The sequence below is a fragment of the Felis catus genome, chromosome B1 (genome assembly GCF_018350175.1).
Source record: "Felis catus isolate Fca126 chromosome B1, F.catus_Fca126_mat1.0, whole genome shotgun sequence".
NCBI classification, from domain to species: Eukaryota; Metazoa; Chordata; class Mammalia; order Carnivora; family Felidae; genus Felis; species Felis catus.
This window is the reverse complement of record NC_058371.1, coordinates 39723690-39739577: the sequence shown is the minus strand read 5'-3', so window position 1 is coordinate 39739577 and position 15888 is coordinate 39723690. Positions and strand designations below refer to the sequence as shown.

At 44.1% G+C, this 15888-nt stretch overlaps 1 protein-coding gene across 5 annotated transcripts in view; it reads left to right on the top strand.

The window, feature by feature from the left end:
- HGSNAT (heparan-alpha-glucosaminide N-acetyltransferase) overlaps positions 1–12871 on the top strand; it is a 52706-nt gene extending 39835 nt beyond the window's left edge. For 4 of the 5 annotated variants that reach the window (XM_023252546.2, XM_023252545.2, XM_023252547.2 and 1 more), the window contains 9 exons: positions 1198–1358; positions 2510–2625; positions 5119–5240; positions 5622–5748; positions 7148–7234; positions 9425–9502; positions 10114–10184; positions 10280–10392; positions 11119–11647. In XM_023252546.2, coding sequence (XP_023108314.2) covers positions 1198–1358; positions 2510–2625; positions 5119–5240; positions 5622–5748; positions 7148–7234; positions 9425–9502; positions 10114–10184; positions 10280–10392; positions 11119–11300 — 1057 coding nt within the window. In that variant the 3' untranslated portion in view covers positions 11301–11647. Of the gene's footprint in view, positions 1–1197; positions 1359–2509; positions 2626–5118; positions 5241–5621; positions 5749–7147; positions 7235–9424; positions 9503–10113; positions 10185–10279; positions 10393–11118; positions 11648–12329 lie in introns of those variants that run through there. The other variant, XM_045055459.1, reaches the window with a different exon arrangement.
- The last annotated feature ends 3017 nt before the right edge of the window (positions 12872–15888 follow it).

The following is a 15888-nucleotide window of genomic DNA, read 5'->3' as shown; positions in this document are numbered from 1 at the left end:
GCACAAGGCTTGCATAAGGCCTGCTTATAAAAGATGAGTGATTTCAGAGGGAACATTTTGTTACTGTAGATATGGTATTCGAGATCCTGGAATCTTGTAGGAAATCATAAATTCTGAATATGTAGTTAAATCCCATTCATCCTGAAAATAAATATAAAAATCAGTTCCTGAAAGAAATGTAGTGTATTGGCATCAGGAAATTCTGATAAGGTATGTAACAGGGTAATGATAGTAATAAATTAAAATGTAAAATAATCCTGGAGTGAGTGACCCACTCCATCACTGATCATCTGTGGTTTGTTCACCTTGTTAAGGGACCTTGACTTCCTGTACAATGTGGAATTTGTGTCTTTGCTTGTGACTCTTGGAGCAACTTTGTTCCATCTTTAGGAGGTAGTACTGGCTGTTGGTTTAGGTCTTTGATCCCTTGGGTTCCATCACTAATATGTGTTCAGGGTTTTTTGCAGGAGAGCTAGGGTTCTTTTTTGAGATGGGTTTGGGGAGGAGGAAGTTTTATATGTCTGAAGACTGGGTAATTACTTATATATATTCTTTACAAGGTTCCCTATAGGTTTCTGTTCCTGTTACTAGACACTTTTATCCAATTAGGTGACCCCAAGAAAGGAAGCTGGGGGAACCAAAGAGCAAACTCTCATCTTCTGTTAACCCCACACCCAGTAATTAGAAAGACTGCTATTCTGGCTTTTTTTTTTTTTTTTTAAAGGATTAGTGTAGTAAAAAGGAAGGAAAAGAGGTGGGTGGCTCAGACAAAATTAGAAAAAAATAAAACTTCCTTTTTTTTTTTTTTCCAGGCAAAAGAGTGAATTTAGAAATGATTGAAATGCATTGTTTCTCAAGGACTTTGAGGGTGTGCTAGTGAATGTCAGGTTCTGCAGATTGTAGCATCTTCTTCATCATTGTTGTCTTTGACAACTAAAAGGGAGTCTTGTCCTTGGAAACTGCACTCAGCCCTGAAGAATTTTCCTTCTAGGATAGGACTTGACGGTGCACAAACCTTATAGTCCAACAGGGTTACCTTCTGATTCCTCCTCCAATGTTACTTTAATAATTAGCCACTTTAGAAAATCAGGTGTTGCTTCTTGTATGTAGTAGATTATAAAATAGTGATGACATATAGATAAAAAAGTAAAACCACCCTAGAAATGGCCACCTTTTAATAGCTGTCTTTTTTTTTAGGTTTGTATTTATTATGGGATCTTCGATTTTTCTGTCAATGACTTCCATATTGCAGCGAGGATGTTCAAAACTCAAATTGATGGGGAAAATTGGATGGAGGAGTTTCTTGTTAATCTGTATAGGAATGTTCATTGTGAACCCCAATTACTGCCTTGGTCCATGTAAGTATTTTTTCCCCTGGTTTTGTATATATTTGGGTTGAAATAGGAAAACTATGTATCAGAATTAAAAAGAAATATAATTCCTTCATCTCAGGTTCCTGCAAAAAGAACAGTTATTAGAAAAGTGTAAACATGCTTATATAGCATCGGGTATTATTATTATTATCTTGGGACTTCAGACCTGGGAGGAGCTTCCAAGACTACTCAAATCCTTCTGCTGTCCAAAGGAAGACTCTGAGTCCCAGAGAGATTAAAGTGCTTTCTGTGGATCTTCCAAGTGCAGGGACAGAGTAGAGCCAGATCAGGTCACCTGGTTCTCAGACCCTGCCCTCCTGCCTCTTTGGATTCATCAGCTTTCATAATAAGGCTGTTGTGTGGTAGTTCAACAATCCACCTTGGTTATCACCTGTATGCCTGCTGGGTTGCTGGGAAGGAATATCTTTGTTGTTGTTTAGCAGTGTGAGCGACACGGGAAGCTTGAGGGAAGGACACACACCCTGTGCCTGGGACCAGCGTCAGAGTCAGGGAAATTGGTGGTTGCTGTACTCAGGGTTGCTGTACTCAGTGTCATTAGTAAAACAGGACATAGTTACCTGGACAAGAGTCATGTGGTCCCTTCAGCTCAGAAGCACATTAGGAGGAGGTAGAGGTCACTTCCATTTGGGGTCATAAGGAAAGGTGTCACATAATAGTTGATTCAGTGGATCTTCAAAAAGTGAACCACTGCTCCCAGGAGGATACATTGTAGGGCTCATTACATGGTCACACTCTTCCAGTGAGTAGTCACGTAGCCTGTAGGACAGGGAGAATCTATTTGTGGCCTGTGCTGGCTCTGCAAGTTGATGGTGGATGTGAGAGCTGGTTGAACCCATGCCCGGTGTGACAAAGGGCCAGGGGAGGAACCCCAGGGCCCAGGTAGTCCTTGCTTTGTCCCACACCCAAGGAAGACACGTATTCTTGTCCCCATGTCCCAGCTGGCCACTTCCAGCTGTGAGGTTGAGCCGAATCCCATATGTATTACTATCTCCAAGAGCTTCAAAGTGTACTTAAGTACAATAGAGGTATGCTTTCCCCCTTAGAAAAAAATAATGTTGTCTTGGGCAGGAAGAGGAATTCTGGCTAACACTTTACTTAACTTGTGCCTTCTATAGTGTCTTGGGATAAGGTGCGAATCCCTGGTGTGCTCCAGCGGCTGGGGGTGACCTACTTTGTGGTTGCCATGTTAGAGCTCATCTTTGCCAAACCTGTGCCTGAAAGCTGTGCCTCGGTGAGAAAACCTACTTTTATTTAAAAAAAAAATTTTTTTTTTCAACGTTTATTTATTTTTGGGACAGAGAGAGACAGAGCATGAACGGGGGAGGGGCAGAGAGAGAGGGAGACACAGAATCGGAAACAGGCTCCAGGCTCTGAGCCATCAGCCCAGAGCCTGACGCGGGGCTCGAACTCATGGACCGCGAGATCGTGACCTGGCCGAAGTCGGACGCCCAACCGACTGCGCCACCCAGGCGCCCCAAGAAAACCTACTTTTAAACATGGTGGGGCTGGGGGTGCAGAAATCACTGTATGATTTTCAGAACCTTCTTTAGTGCTGAGCACAGTACTGTATGTCAGTAGACTCAGAGTCAGTAGACTCTGTTAGTCAAATACATTATTTTTTTCCTTCAATTAGTTATTTTTATTTAGTCTTTACATCAATCGTTTTTCTTTATTATGGAGAAAAAACACATAACATGAGATGTCCCCTCCTAATAAATTTTTAAGTGTCTAGTGATCAGATGCATTTTGACGGCATTAAATAATATCACCATCATCCAGTTTGCTAGTTTAGTCTTTTGGGGCATTACTGCCAATTTTTTAATTCCTTGCAGTATAAGATATATAGAAACTCATGAAACATTTCAGTGTCTATATACATGCTGTGAAGATTCAACTTGGAGGAAAAATGCCAAGGTAGGGTGGAGGAGAATGACAGTATTGTCTTTGGCTAGTTAGTATTTATTTGTAGGAAGTATGTGAGAGTTTCATTTCTTTCATGATTGCTTTCTTTCTTTTTTTTTTTAATGTTTATTTTTGAGAGAAAGGCAGAGAGACAGAGTGCGAGTGGAGGAAGGGCAGACAGAGGGAGACCTAGAATCCAAAGCAGGCTCCAGCTCTGAGCTGTCAGCACAGAGCCCGATGTGGGGCTCGAACCTCGAACCGCAAGATCATGACCTGAGCTGAAGTTGGACGCTTAACCAACTGAGCCACCCAGGCGCCCTTGTGATTGTTTTCTGTCTTAATATAAATTGCTCAGTGAGTTTACCCAGGTGGAGCTTTTTTTTCACTGGTAGAGGTAAAAATTTAGGAAGAAGTGTTAAAGTTCTTCCACTTGGGATCCTACTTAATTTATAAAGTTGTCTTTGCTTTCTAGCTCCTTTCTGTATATGTAACTAGCATATTCATCACTGAACCCCACACTCACTTGGCCTTCCCTGCATTGATTGTTCAGTTATATGTCCTTGGAGGGGATTGGATCATTGTTCCTTCACCTGTTCTGCCCACTCTGTTGTTGTATGTGTCCCCTCTGCTATGGCTTTTCTTGAGGTGAAGCGAGAGTAGACATGAACATGGGCTTGGTTAGCCATGTGTGGGACCTAAGGTCTGTGGAGGCTCCTCCACAGCCACCATGATAGAGTAAGGGGTGGGGTGTGACACCAAGAATAGGTGGGCTAGGGGTGCCTGGGTGGCTCCGTTGGTTGGGCATCCAACTCTTGGTTTTGGCTCCGGTCATGATCTCATGGGTTTCGTGGGTTTGAGCCCCACGTGGGATTCATGGGATTCTCTCTCCCTCTTTCTCTATCTCTCTGTCCCTCCCCCACTCATGCTGTCTGTCTCTCAAAAATAAATAAACTTAAAAAAAAAAAAAGGATAGGTGGGCTATACTTCTTTCAACCAGGACAGCTTCAAAAGTTTAAATTTCATTTTCCTTTTTAAAAATGTATTTTTAATTGCTTTTTTAATGACACCTTTATTGAGATATGTTTCACATACTGTAAAAGTCACAAGTTTGAAATGTGCAATTCAGTGACATGTAGTATATTCACAGAGTTGTGCAGTCATCCCCCCTATCCAGTTCTAGAACATTTTCGTTATTCCACAAGAAACCCTGTACTCACTACCAGCCACTTGCCGTTTCTCCACAACTCCCCCAGCCCTAGGCAACTCCTCATCTATTTTCTGTTTCTGTAGATTTACCTGTTACGGACATTTCATATAAGTGGAATTTTATAATATGTGCCTTTTTTGTTTGGTGGCTTTCACTTAGCATATTTTTCAAGGTTTATCCATGTTGTGCCATGTTTTAGTTCTTCATTCGTTTTTACTGCTGAATAATACTCCGTTTTATGAATGTCCCACCTTTTGGATACTTTCATCAATTGATGGGCATATGACTTATTCCCATTCTTTGCCTAGTATGAATAAAGATTCCATGTGTATTTGTGTATAAGTTTTTGTGTGAACATCTGTTCTCAATTTTCTTGGGTATAGGAGTGGAATTACCCAGTGCTGTCTTTTTAACTAATGTTTTATTATGATATTTCATGGAGAGGGGCAGCTAGACCATATGATACATATGAAATAAATGTGCATCTAGTTTTATATTACTACCATCAAGGCCAGAGAGGAATCACACAGAATTTCCCCAATACATATATGCATCTTTTTTTTCCTATTCTACTTGCATGTAGTTCATATATGTGTTTTTATGCCTCTCACTCAGGAGAGAAGCTGCTTTTCCCTTCGAGACATCATCTTCAGCTGGCCCCAGTGGCTCTTCATTCTGATGCTGGAAAGCATTTGGCTGGGCTTGACATTCTTCTTGCCTGTTCCTGGATGTCCTACGTAAGTGAGCCCATGTACGTAATCCCTTTTTGCATGTCATTTTCTGCCAGGTCAGAGCTTCTGGGGTGATAGCTTGCAAATTTCCCAAGAGGAATTCTCTTTTACCCTTTCTTCTTTGAGGCATAGTGTGTATTGGGAGAGGAGTTGGGTGGATGTCCAGAGGAATGTCTCCGTGAGGCTTTTTCAGGGTCAGTTTGAACGCAGGCTGGCCTCCCACCTTAGCATGCAGGGAGCAGTCAAGTCCAAAAAGCATTGCTGTAGGGTAACATGGCTCCGAGGGGTTGCATTGTGTGAAGCCACTTGTTGGGCTGCAACAATTGCCAGTATATACCCTGAGCCCCTCTGAAGTCTTGTCAGTGAAGTACATGTTCTCTTTCCCAGTGGTTATCTTGGACCTGGTGGCATTGGAGATTTGGGGAAGTATCCAAATTGTACTGGAGGAGCTGCTGGCTACATTGACCGCTTGCTTCTGGGCGATGACCACATTTACCAGCATCCTTCTTCGGCCGTGAGTGAGCCTAGCTTGCACTTAGAACTAGACATTTGGGGGGTCTGAAGTGAGAGAAAACAGAAGGGGCTGGTCAACTGGAAACTGTCCGTTTAGCAGACTGTGATGGGAACTAATTTTTAGTTGAACAGTTTGCTGATTTTGGAAATTTAATGTTCATTAAATGTGTGTATTCATTAATTTGGATTGGAAAGTGTGAATGCACTGTGTCAAGCATGCGGCAGCCTGCTTTTTCCTGTAGCTCAGTTGGGCTTCCTGGCAGCCGAGTCTGAGTCTAAGATTCGTATGCAGGGAGGCTATCAGGCCGTACTTTTGGGATTGACACCTGCTAGGGATCAAAGGGATCAGGAACTCGCAGAAGGGGCAGTTGAACTGCCTCATAGTCATACCGCCTTAGTTAATCTCCTGGGGGGGCTGTGCTGGTGCTTTACAGTTGTTCTGGAGTGAGAGATCGGGCCCTTGTTAACCCTGGTTGGATACAGACTACCCCCAGCAAGGGAGTGTGGCTCCTGGAGAGGCAGCTCTCTTCAGTCAGGGACAGATCCAGAAAAGGGACTTGGCTGAGAACTTTCTGGCCATTAATATTTCTACCAGCTCAGGAAACAAATGCTTTAGTCCTGAGAGAAGTGGGGTAGGGGGATATCTATGCGATGCACTGTGGTATTCACTACACTGTATATTTCCAAATTTCTGCAATTTCCATAATAACATTTGTTTTATAATAAAATAATACATACACACACACACACACACACATATTGAAATATTTATTTTGAGAAAGAGAGAGAGAGAGAGAGAGAGAGAGAGAGAGAGAGAGAGAACATGAGCAGGGGAGGGGCAGAGAGAGGGAGAGAGAGAATCCCAAGCAGGTTCCGCACTGTCAGCACAGAGCCTGACACAGGGCTCGAACTCACAAACCATGAGATCACAACCTGAGCCAAAATCAAGAGTCAGATGCTTAACTGAATGAGCCACCCAGGTGCCCTAGTACAGGTATGTTTTTTAATGTTAATTTGCCATAAGAGAAGTTAGGAAAGAACATCTTTTTGATGTTACAGTAGGGTTGACCAGGTTGAATAAGCCTAACAGTTATGAAGGTATTATGCACAGTTTTGGAACTGGGCGGGGAAGCATTGTGTCCCAGGGCACTTGAGGTTGAAGTGGGTGCTCTGGACCACGGCTTGTCCCTGGGCTCTGTGTTCCTTCTGGTGTCACACACCCCACACTTTGTCGCCCAGAAGTATTCTGCCTGTAATCCCCACAAATTGGCAGTGAATTTCTGCAGCAAAAACAAAAAACATTGAATTCTGGAGTGGACTCAAGTTTGTATTTAGTCTCTGAGTTGTTTGTGTGCGTTTCATGGTCAGTGGGTTCTGCCTTCTTTTTCTGCTTTGTGAAGGTGCTTTATCACACCGAGGTGGCCTACGATCCAGAGGGAATCTTAGGGACCATCAACTCCATTGTGATGGCATTTTTAGGAGTTCAGGTATTTGTTTATTTTATATAGCTTATGATTATTGATTCATCACTAATTCAAAAACTATTTCATTAAGTAACTGGAAGCATATCTTCTGTGGTATAATACATTCTGTTTATATGTGACAAATGATCAAAACTAGAATTTGCTAAAATTTAGCACATTGAAATAATTCCGTATAATTCCTATATGCTTCCCCAGATTCTCATTATTTATGTGGCTTATCTTAGCAATAGAAGCACAGCAGTTTGTGGGCAAAAAGGTTTCCCTGCTGGAGTGTACTGGTGATGTTGGGAAGCCTCAGTGTCACTTGGCACATTTCTTTCATATACACTTTGTATGGTTTCAGGTTATGCATATTTTATGCCAGAGTCAATATAGGTGGTTCTTGGTGTATCTTATGTGCAATTTTGTTAAAATTCTGAACAGCCTAGACTTTTATCCCCTAATGTTCTCCTTATTGATGTTTGAAACTATTGTTTGAGCAGAACTAACTGGAAGAGGAAGAAGCCTGTAAAGCAGCACTAATGGAATGTTCCGTGACAATGAAAATGTTTTTTATGTCCATATGGCTTTTAACTTGAAATGTGGTATACGAGCATGACTGAGGAACTGATTTTTAATTATATTAAATTAAGTTTTATTATTAAATTTTTAAAATGTTTACTTACTTTGGCAGAGAGAGAGAGAGAAAGCATGAGCAGAGGAGGGGCAGAGACACAGGGAGAGAGGGAGAATCCCAGCAGGCTCTGTGCTGTTAGCTGTCAGCATGGAGCCTGATGCGGGGCTCAAACTCATGAACCATGAGTGAGATCATGACCTGAGCCAAAATCAAGAGTCGGATGCTTAACTGACTGAGCCACCCAGACATCCCATGTTTTATTCTTTTTTTAAATGTTTGTTTATTTTGAGAGAGAGAGAGGAAGGGAGTGAGCACACATGAGTGGGGGAGGAACAGAGAGAGGGAGGGAGAGAGAGAATCCCAAGCAGGCTCCGTGTTGCCAGCACAGAGCCTGATGTGGGGCTCGATTCCATGAACTGCGAGATCATGACCTGATGAGCCGAAATCAAGAGTACGATGCTCAACCGACTGAGCCACCTAATTTCATTTAATTTTAATTAATTTAAATTTAATTTCAAATAGGCTCATGAGGCTAGTGGCTCCCATATTGGATGGTGCAGGTCTAAAGCATATACATTTTGGTGATTTCATATTTAGAAATACTGCTTTATACTTATCTCTGTTGTACTTTATGGTTCACAGTGGGTACTTTTACATACGTTCATTTAATCCCCGTGTTTGCTCCTGAGGTAAATCTGTGCCTGTGGGAACAGCCTAGGATAGGGTTCAGAGCACAGACCTGGGTCCACCCCGCCTGGGTCTGAACCACATTCCACCACTTTCCAGCTGGGTAGCCTTCAGCACGTCCATCTGTCTGTGCTCCAGCAGCATCTACCTCATGACGGTGTTGAGAGGATTAAATAAGCTAATTTATGTACAATTCTAAGAACTGGCATATAGAAAACATTCATAAATTTTAGCTTAATTACAAATTATTATGAATATTTTCTTATCCTTTTATGCTTTCAGAAGTTATTTCCTAATTTCAGGGAGTTTTTATGCAAAGTCCAGATTGTACTGTTTCTAAAGTGTTTCTCTGCCTCTAGTTCCACCCTGTCCCCTTCTGTACTGCTGCCAGAATGGGCCGTCTGGCAGGCCGTCAGAGCTAGTCCCTTGTTACTAGTTTTTTGGGGGGGGAGGGGGGGAGGGGAGTGACTTTCCTCAGCTCCCTCTCACCTATGGGAGAAAGCCTGTGCCTCACAGAGAGACCCACAAGCCCACCTGCCTACCATCTTCCTGCCCATCCCAACCCTCTAGCCTTTGACAATTACCTGCAGCTCAGGGACACATGCTCTTTCAGCCATTTGACATGCTTCTGTGCATGCTGTTCCATTCTGCCCAGACGCCCTTCCTGCTCTGCAGTCGTAGCCTCAACCTGATGGCACTTCCTCTCTGGCGTTTCCTCCCCTCCCGAGTTGTCCCCTGTGCCTTGGTGTCTAGTTGTCTAGGGCAGGGGTGATGTTCCATCCCAGCATCTAGCAGCGTGCTTGGCAGACGAGTGATTAGGACACTGGATGAACATGAAATACAAATACACCTTAAGCAGGTCTCTTGGTCATCTGTGTTTTCCTCTCCAGGCAGGAAAAATACTCTTGTATTACAAGGACCAGACCAAAGACATACTGATCAGATTCACTGCCTGGTGTTGTTTTCTAGTAAGTAACCTATGTTCCTCACTGAAATTCCTTCCACACGTATATTTCAAAGAAATAAAATGTTTAGCAACAGCGGATAGCAGCTATCACCACATCACAGTAGCTGCGTTCTTCACTGGAGTAATGGAGAGAAACAAATCTTTATACCTAAACTCTCAGGTTAGTTTTCTTAGCCAAATGTCTTTATAAATAAGAGTGTTTGCTGTCAACCAGCTGGCCAGGAATGCCTGAGGAAGTGGTGTGGGTTCTGGTGGGGAGCCAGGCCAGAAAGACCAGGCAGACAGCACATTTCCAAAGGTCCACTTCCAGATCTCCAGGTGGCAGAGTTGAAAGTTTGGCTGTTTGTTTTATCCCTCATGTTTCCTCTCTAATTTATCAATTACTTTACCTTCAACTCAGAAGAATGCTTTGGAGATGTTTTTAAGAATATTTTTTTGAGAATATCTTTAGCTATGCATCTTGAAAATATTTTTCCAGTTAAAAGAATAAAATATAAAACACAATTTTCAGCCCTCCTTAAGCAATTAATGTATTTTCCAGTTTTGAAACACAGTGGTTTTTTTGAGATAATATAAAAAACTAACGTTCTCCCCCCCCCCCCCCCATTTCAGGGGCTTATTTCTATTGCTTTGACGAAAATTTCTGAAAATGAAGGCTTTATTCCAATAAACAAAAATCTGTGGTAGGTACAGAAAACCATGTCATTTTCATGTGGGTTGGTCCTGCTGATACTGGATGCGTTCCTCGGGAGCCTGAAACACCCCGTTCACCTCGTAGGTCCATTTCCTATGTCACCACACTGAGCTCCTTTGCCTTCTTCATCCTGCTTATCCTGTACCCTATTGTGGACGTGAAGGGACTGTGGACAGGGACCCCGTTCTTCTACCCAGGTAAGTCACCCAGAGTCGATGATGGCGACCAAGTGGGTCAGCCCAGAGACGTTGAGCATGCCCAGTGCTACGTCCCTGGGCCCCCGGCCTCAGTGGCAGATTTCCAAGATGCAGGCTGAGGGAGAAAGCAGCCGGGGCCACACTGCCCCAGGCCATGTGCAGGATGTCCTTGGCCTGTTCTGATGCCGTCCACCCATTTTATCTGTTTAGATTGTGGGGTCATAACCAAGCTCCACTTGTTTCTTCAGGAAATGCCGAGTTACGGAGCATCAGAAACCATCCAGGGCATATTAGCCAGCTTCTGATGCTTCAGCAATGGGGCCATGCTTGCCTTCTGAGTGTAAATATACTACCTTACAGATTACGCGTAAGAAATATCAAGAGATAAACAGGATGGTTTCCATGCAGTTCTACTTGAAGACTCACTTTAGCCCTTTGATTCTTGTAATAGTTACATTTTTCTAACCCTAGAAAATAGAAGTTCATAATTTTGGCTCTCCTGGCAGATTTAGTATTCACGGATTACACTGTCATAAATATTTTCTGTTTTTGATCGAGCTTACATGTAATAGTATCTAAGATACACATCATGTATTTTTGGCAGTAGCCAATAATGTAGGTGCAAGCTTTTTGGTTTTTTTCACTGAACCCAAGTCAAATTTCCAGAATTAAGTAGATGATCAGATGTGGCTCAGGAAAGCCTTACCTTGTGCATCTCTCCTCCAGGAATGAATTCTATTCTGGTGTACGTTGGCCACGAGGTGTTTGAGAACTACTTCCCCTTCCAGTGGAAGCTGGGGGACAACCAGTCACACAAAGAGCATCTAACTCAGAACATAGTCGCCTCTGCACTTTGGGTGCTCATTGCCTACATTCTCTATAAAAAGAAGGTTTTTTGGAAAATCTGACAGCTCCCACCCAGATGTGTTGCTGGCAGACTCTAGTGGGCCTGGGGGATGTGTTGAAGCAGCCTTTATTAGAGGGAACCATTAATTAAAAATCGATAGGATGTGTGTTTCCAGATGATGGGGAAGAACCCGATGTACTCTGGCTGGTTTACTGTGACACAGCTGTTCATCAGAACCCTGCCTGGATATTTGGGACTTCTGTATTTGCAATGGAGTTGTCTTTTTTTCTCCATCTTCTATGTAAATGTATTTAGAACCTCATTCTGAGGATTTCTCATATAACTTTCCAACAGGGAATTACCGTGGGCATTTTGCGTCTGTGACGGATAAAACAACGTAAAGTCTAATTTGTATTGACCTTGTTTTCCTGCAAACGGCCTTTCCACATGCACACGTGCCAACCAAGAATACCATCATTTCTGTTGCGGCTGACTGTGAGGCTTATCGAATATGAGGTGTAGTAATGTAGCCTAATATTTTCTGGTTAAGTGCATTTTAATATTTCAAGAGAGTCAGAGTAATTTCCTTTTCAGATCTGCAAGGCATTGCTGGGTCCAAAAAATGCCTTTCTATCAGAAGCCATTCTCTCCTGTTCCCCACTTGAAAAAGAAGTTAAAATATAAATGTGTTATTCCCAGTCACTCTTGCTCCTAGTTCCCTACTTACGTACCTGTTTGTTTGTCTACCCATCTATCTGTCTTTCTGTGTGTCAGATGATAGCTGGCACCCAGGGTACAGTCGTGGCAGAGAGAAAACACACTGTCTTGCTTGTGGTGCCAGTTCCACCATCCTTGCCATGTGAGATGCCAGCAAGTCTTGTGGCCTCTCAGGGCCTCGGTTTCCTCATTTGTGAAATGAGGGAGAAAGTGATGACCTCTCTGGTCCCTTCCAGCTCTTAGGCTCAGTGAGGCAGGATGATACATCGATCGTTTTTCTGAAATCCTTAGGAAAATAATTTTATTACAGAAAACTTCAAAATAAGTGATAATGAAAAGGTTAAAAAACTCTCATTGGAGTAAATCTTTTCAGAATGACCCTCCACAGTGGAGGCAAGCAACTTTCCCGCTTGGAATCCTAACACCGAAGACATGGTTTCTCAGGAGTGAAGACAGGAGAGCACGCAAAGGGAAACAGCGCGTTTCATATGATGCATCATCATGCTTCTGACTTTTCTGGGAGAGTTCCGTATAGAAGGAAAGGTGGAACAGGTTGTACTTCGCGTGGTGACCCGGGGCCACCTCCACGGGGCGGTGGCTGTTGCCACTGACAGACGGCTGTCTGGCTGGTGTTCCAGCTTGGACCTCTACCCCGGACCCTCAACTCCACTGTAACAGCTCGCTGGACCCTCCGCCCGGACGCCCGCCAGCACCCATCCTCCCTTCTTCCCGCCTCTCTTCCCACATTCAGACTTTTCATCTGGATTTTCCTAGCTCGTGGATGGGTCTCTTTGTCTCTAGGTATGAAACTCCGTCACATTTCACCCCCCTTTACCTCCTCTATCCCCCTGTTTTCTGTATTTAGCCATTCCCCTCTCTTGTCACTTCCATCCCATCTTCCATCTGAAAAGCCTGCATTCTCACTGTGGCTGCCTTGTTACTCTAATCCGGGCTCTTGTAATCATTTGTTTTTAAACCTCTTTTTATATATTTTGAGAAAGTGAGAGACAGCATGTGAGCGGGGGAGGGGCAGAGAGAGAGGGAGACACAGAATCCGAAGCAGGCTCCAGGCTCTGAGCTGTCAGCACAGAGCCCCATGTGGGGCTCAAACCCATGAATCACAAGCTCATGACCTGAGCTGAAGTTGGACATTTAACCAGTTGAGCCACCCAGTTGCCCCTATAATTATTTTTAAACGGGCCTCCTCCCTCAGCCCTTCCCTCTGTAAAGTCGCTATCCATTGCCTCTAAATTAAGCTTTATAAAGCAGAACTTGAGTAAGATCACCTCTGCAACAGCTTTGCCTGGCATTATGTATAGAACCACCCTCAGGGGAGCCCACACAGCTTCCAGACACATCTTCCAGCCACCTGTCCCATGCCAGGCCCACCCTCCTCCTCCCGCCTCAGCACTTAGCACCTCCCGCTTCTGACTTTGGAGTCTTTTGGTTTATTTTTTCCCCTTAATTTGCTCCTGTGTACACCTGACCTGTAGACCCCCTACTTCTAAGGCAACTTCTCTAATCTCGTATTTTCATCCAAAAGTAGTATTTTCTTCCTCTCATAATACTCTATTGGGATCAATCCCATGGCATTTTTTCGCTTTCTGCCTCGTATGATGGTTCCTTGTGTACATGTCTAATTTCCCGCACTAGACTGTGAGCTTAAGGGCAAGAATTATGCCTTGTTCATCTGCGTATTCCTCCTGGTGCAAACACAGTGCCTCGTACTTAGGCGCTAAATAAACATTTATTAAAGCAAAGCAATGGTGGTGGTTTTTTTGACAGTATTTTAAATGCTGATAAAATGAGTGTGTGTGGTGTGCCCCATGAAAATGTGCATGGAGCTAATGCGTACAGGGACAGGTACTGAGGAAAGCTGCCGCTCCCCTTCTCTTGCAGTGAGCCACCGCACATGGTCACGGTGTGTCATCATCCCAAATCACAGCAGGCAGAGCTAGTTGGGCCTCTCCAGATGAATTATCCAGAAGCATTTCTCGAATGGGGGAGTATTTCAGGGTGTATGGAACCGGAAGGACCAGGTAGTCCTGATTCAGCCTGCTTGCAAGGAAAACTTACCTCACGGAAGGCCTGAGGTGGGCTGGCTCCTGCACACCTCCCGGGGCTCAGCCAGCTCTCTTCACTGTGAGGGAAGTCACAGCATGACTCCTAAGATACCTGACGCCTTGCTCTTGTCAAGCTAAGGTTGTTTTCCCTCTGGTAAGGCATTAACATTATGACTGAAGGAGGTTCCTGGAGAAATGGTAAACTCTGTATTTGCCTCAGTTATTTGTCAATGGGCTGCAGGTTATGATGAAATTTAATTTTACCTGTCATTTCCTTCTTGCCTTTGTTCCCCACATCACTATGGAGGGGTGATGTTGAGGCTCCAGGAAACTGAGTTTCTGGAGGTGGCTGTTGATAAAATTGCCTTTTAAATCTTGTAATTTACCAAGCAAGATATTTGTAAACTGGGACTCATGTCCTGTAAGATTGTGATCCCTATCAGTTGGCCATTTGTTTTCTTTCCTCTCCTTTGTCCTGGGGCAGCCAGAAGCGCCTGAGGAGTTATCACACACATCCCACCTGGCAGGGGGGACGGGGCAGTGTGCTAGCCTGCACTTTGTCCTTAGCCCACCCCTTGCTCCCTCATTATCTAATTGTGTATGTCAAAACACTGCCGTTGACAAAAGATGCCATTATCTCGCTGGCTTTCCTTTGCCAGCAAAGAATTCCATCCAAAGTGCGGGCTGTGAGGACAGCTGGCCTCACTCCCAGCTAGTGGTGAGCACACGGCTTCCCAGTGTCCCATTACCATTTTGGGTTCTGGTGGAATTCTGTCCTATTGGAGCTTTCTGTATAGACATCAGTTCTGTGGGTTTCCCACCTTTTATGGCTGTTCTTAAATTTGCTGTGGTTTGTAGCCACGCCCTTCTACTTCAATACAGGAGGTAGTTTTCCTTCTGATATTTAATTGAACTCCAAAGGTGGTTCAGCTTGTGAACTGGTCCCTCCGTCTAGCCAAATCCGGCCTGTGTCAGCTCTGCGCAGGGACAGTTTGTATCAGTTTAACATATCCCAGGTGATGCCCGTCCCAGGTCAAAGAGAAACAAAGCCAGCTAATGAAGAGCGGAGGGCAGACTAATACTACTGCAGTGGGGGCTGGTGTGAACGGAAATCGTTTCCCGGAAAAAAAGTCTGGAGACTTTAAAGGCTGGGTGTGCGGGAAAGCCACGGAGGGCGTGATGGGGTCGGTCTGTGTGACTGGATTTGAGTTGGCACTTCTCCTTGTGATGGGAGGTGGTGGTGCCAAGTGCAAAGTGCCCGCCTAAGTGAGGCCCTTTTTCTCCTGGATATTTACATTTCAGAGACAGCTCTGGGTGGTAGTTTTACATCTCAAAGGGCAGCGGATTTATAATTGCCAGCTTTCTAAAAATAACTGCTCTGGGGAGGGGGGTTTTTCAGAGACCTATCTGTTCATCACCATGTTTTGGCTGGAACATGTTTTGGCTGCAGCTTTCTCAGGCAGGCATTTTAAGGGGGGGCCTACGTCACCCTGGGTCCATGGGCTTATGGACCAGCTGCTAGAAGCTGTCCTGGAGTTGGGTTTGGATGACTCCTCATGTGCCAGAGGGCTGCAGCCTCCTCCTGGCCCCTGCCTTGTCTGCAAACTTGATCTGAGTTTCGTTTTACTCTATGGCATTTCCCCTGCAATTCTTCACACAGGAGGGGCACCACTGAATTATAAAAGATGATTGGTTCTTTTTTATACCTACACATTTGGGTATCAGAAAGTCTTGTTTTCATGTATACTGCCCCCAAACACTGATCTGAGGAAGGATTATAAAACCAAAAGGTAAGAGTGTTTAATTTGAAAGCTGTTTTGGGTCCAACACACTCCTCGATAAAAACAGGATGGTTTATATATTTGTAAT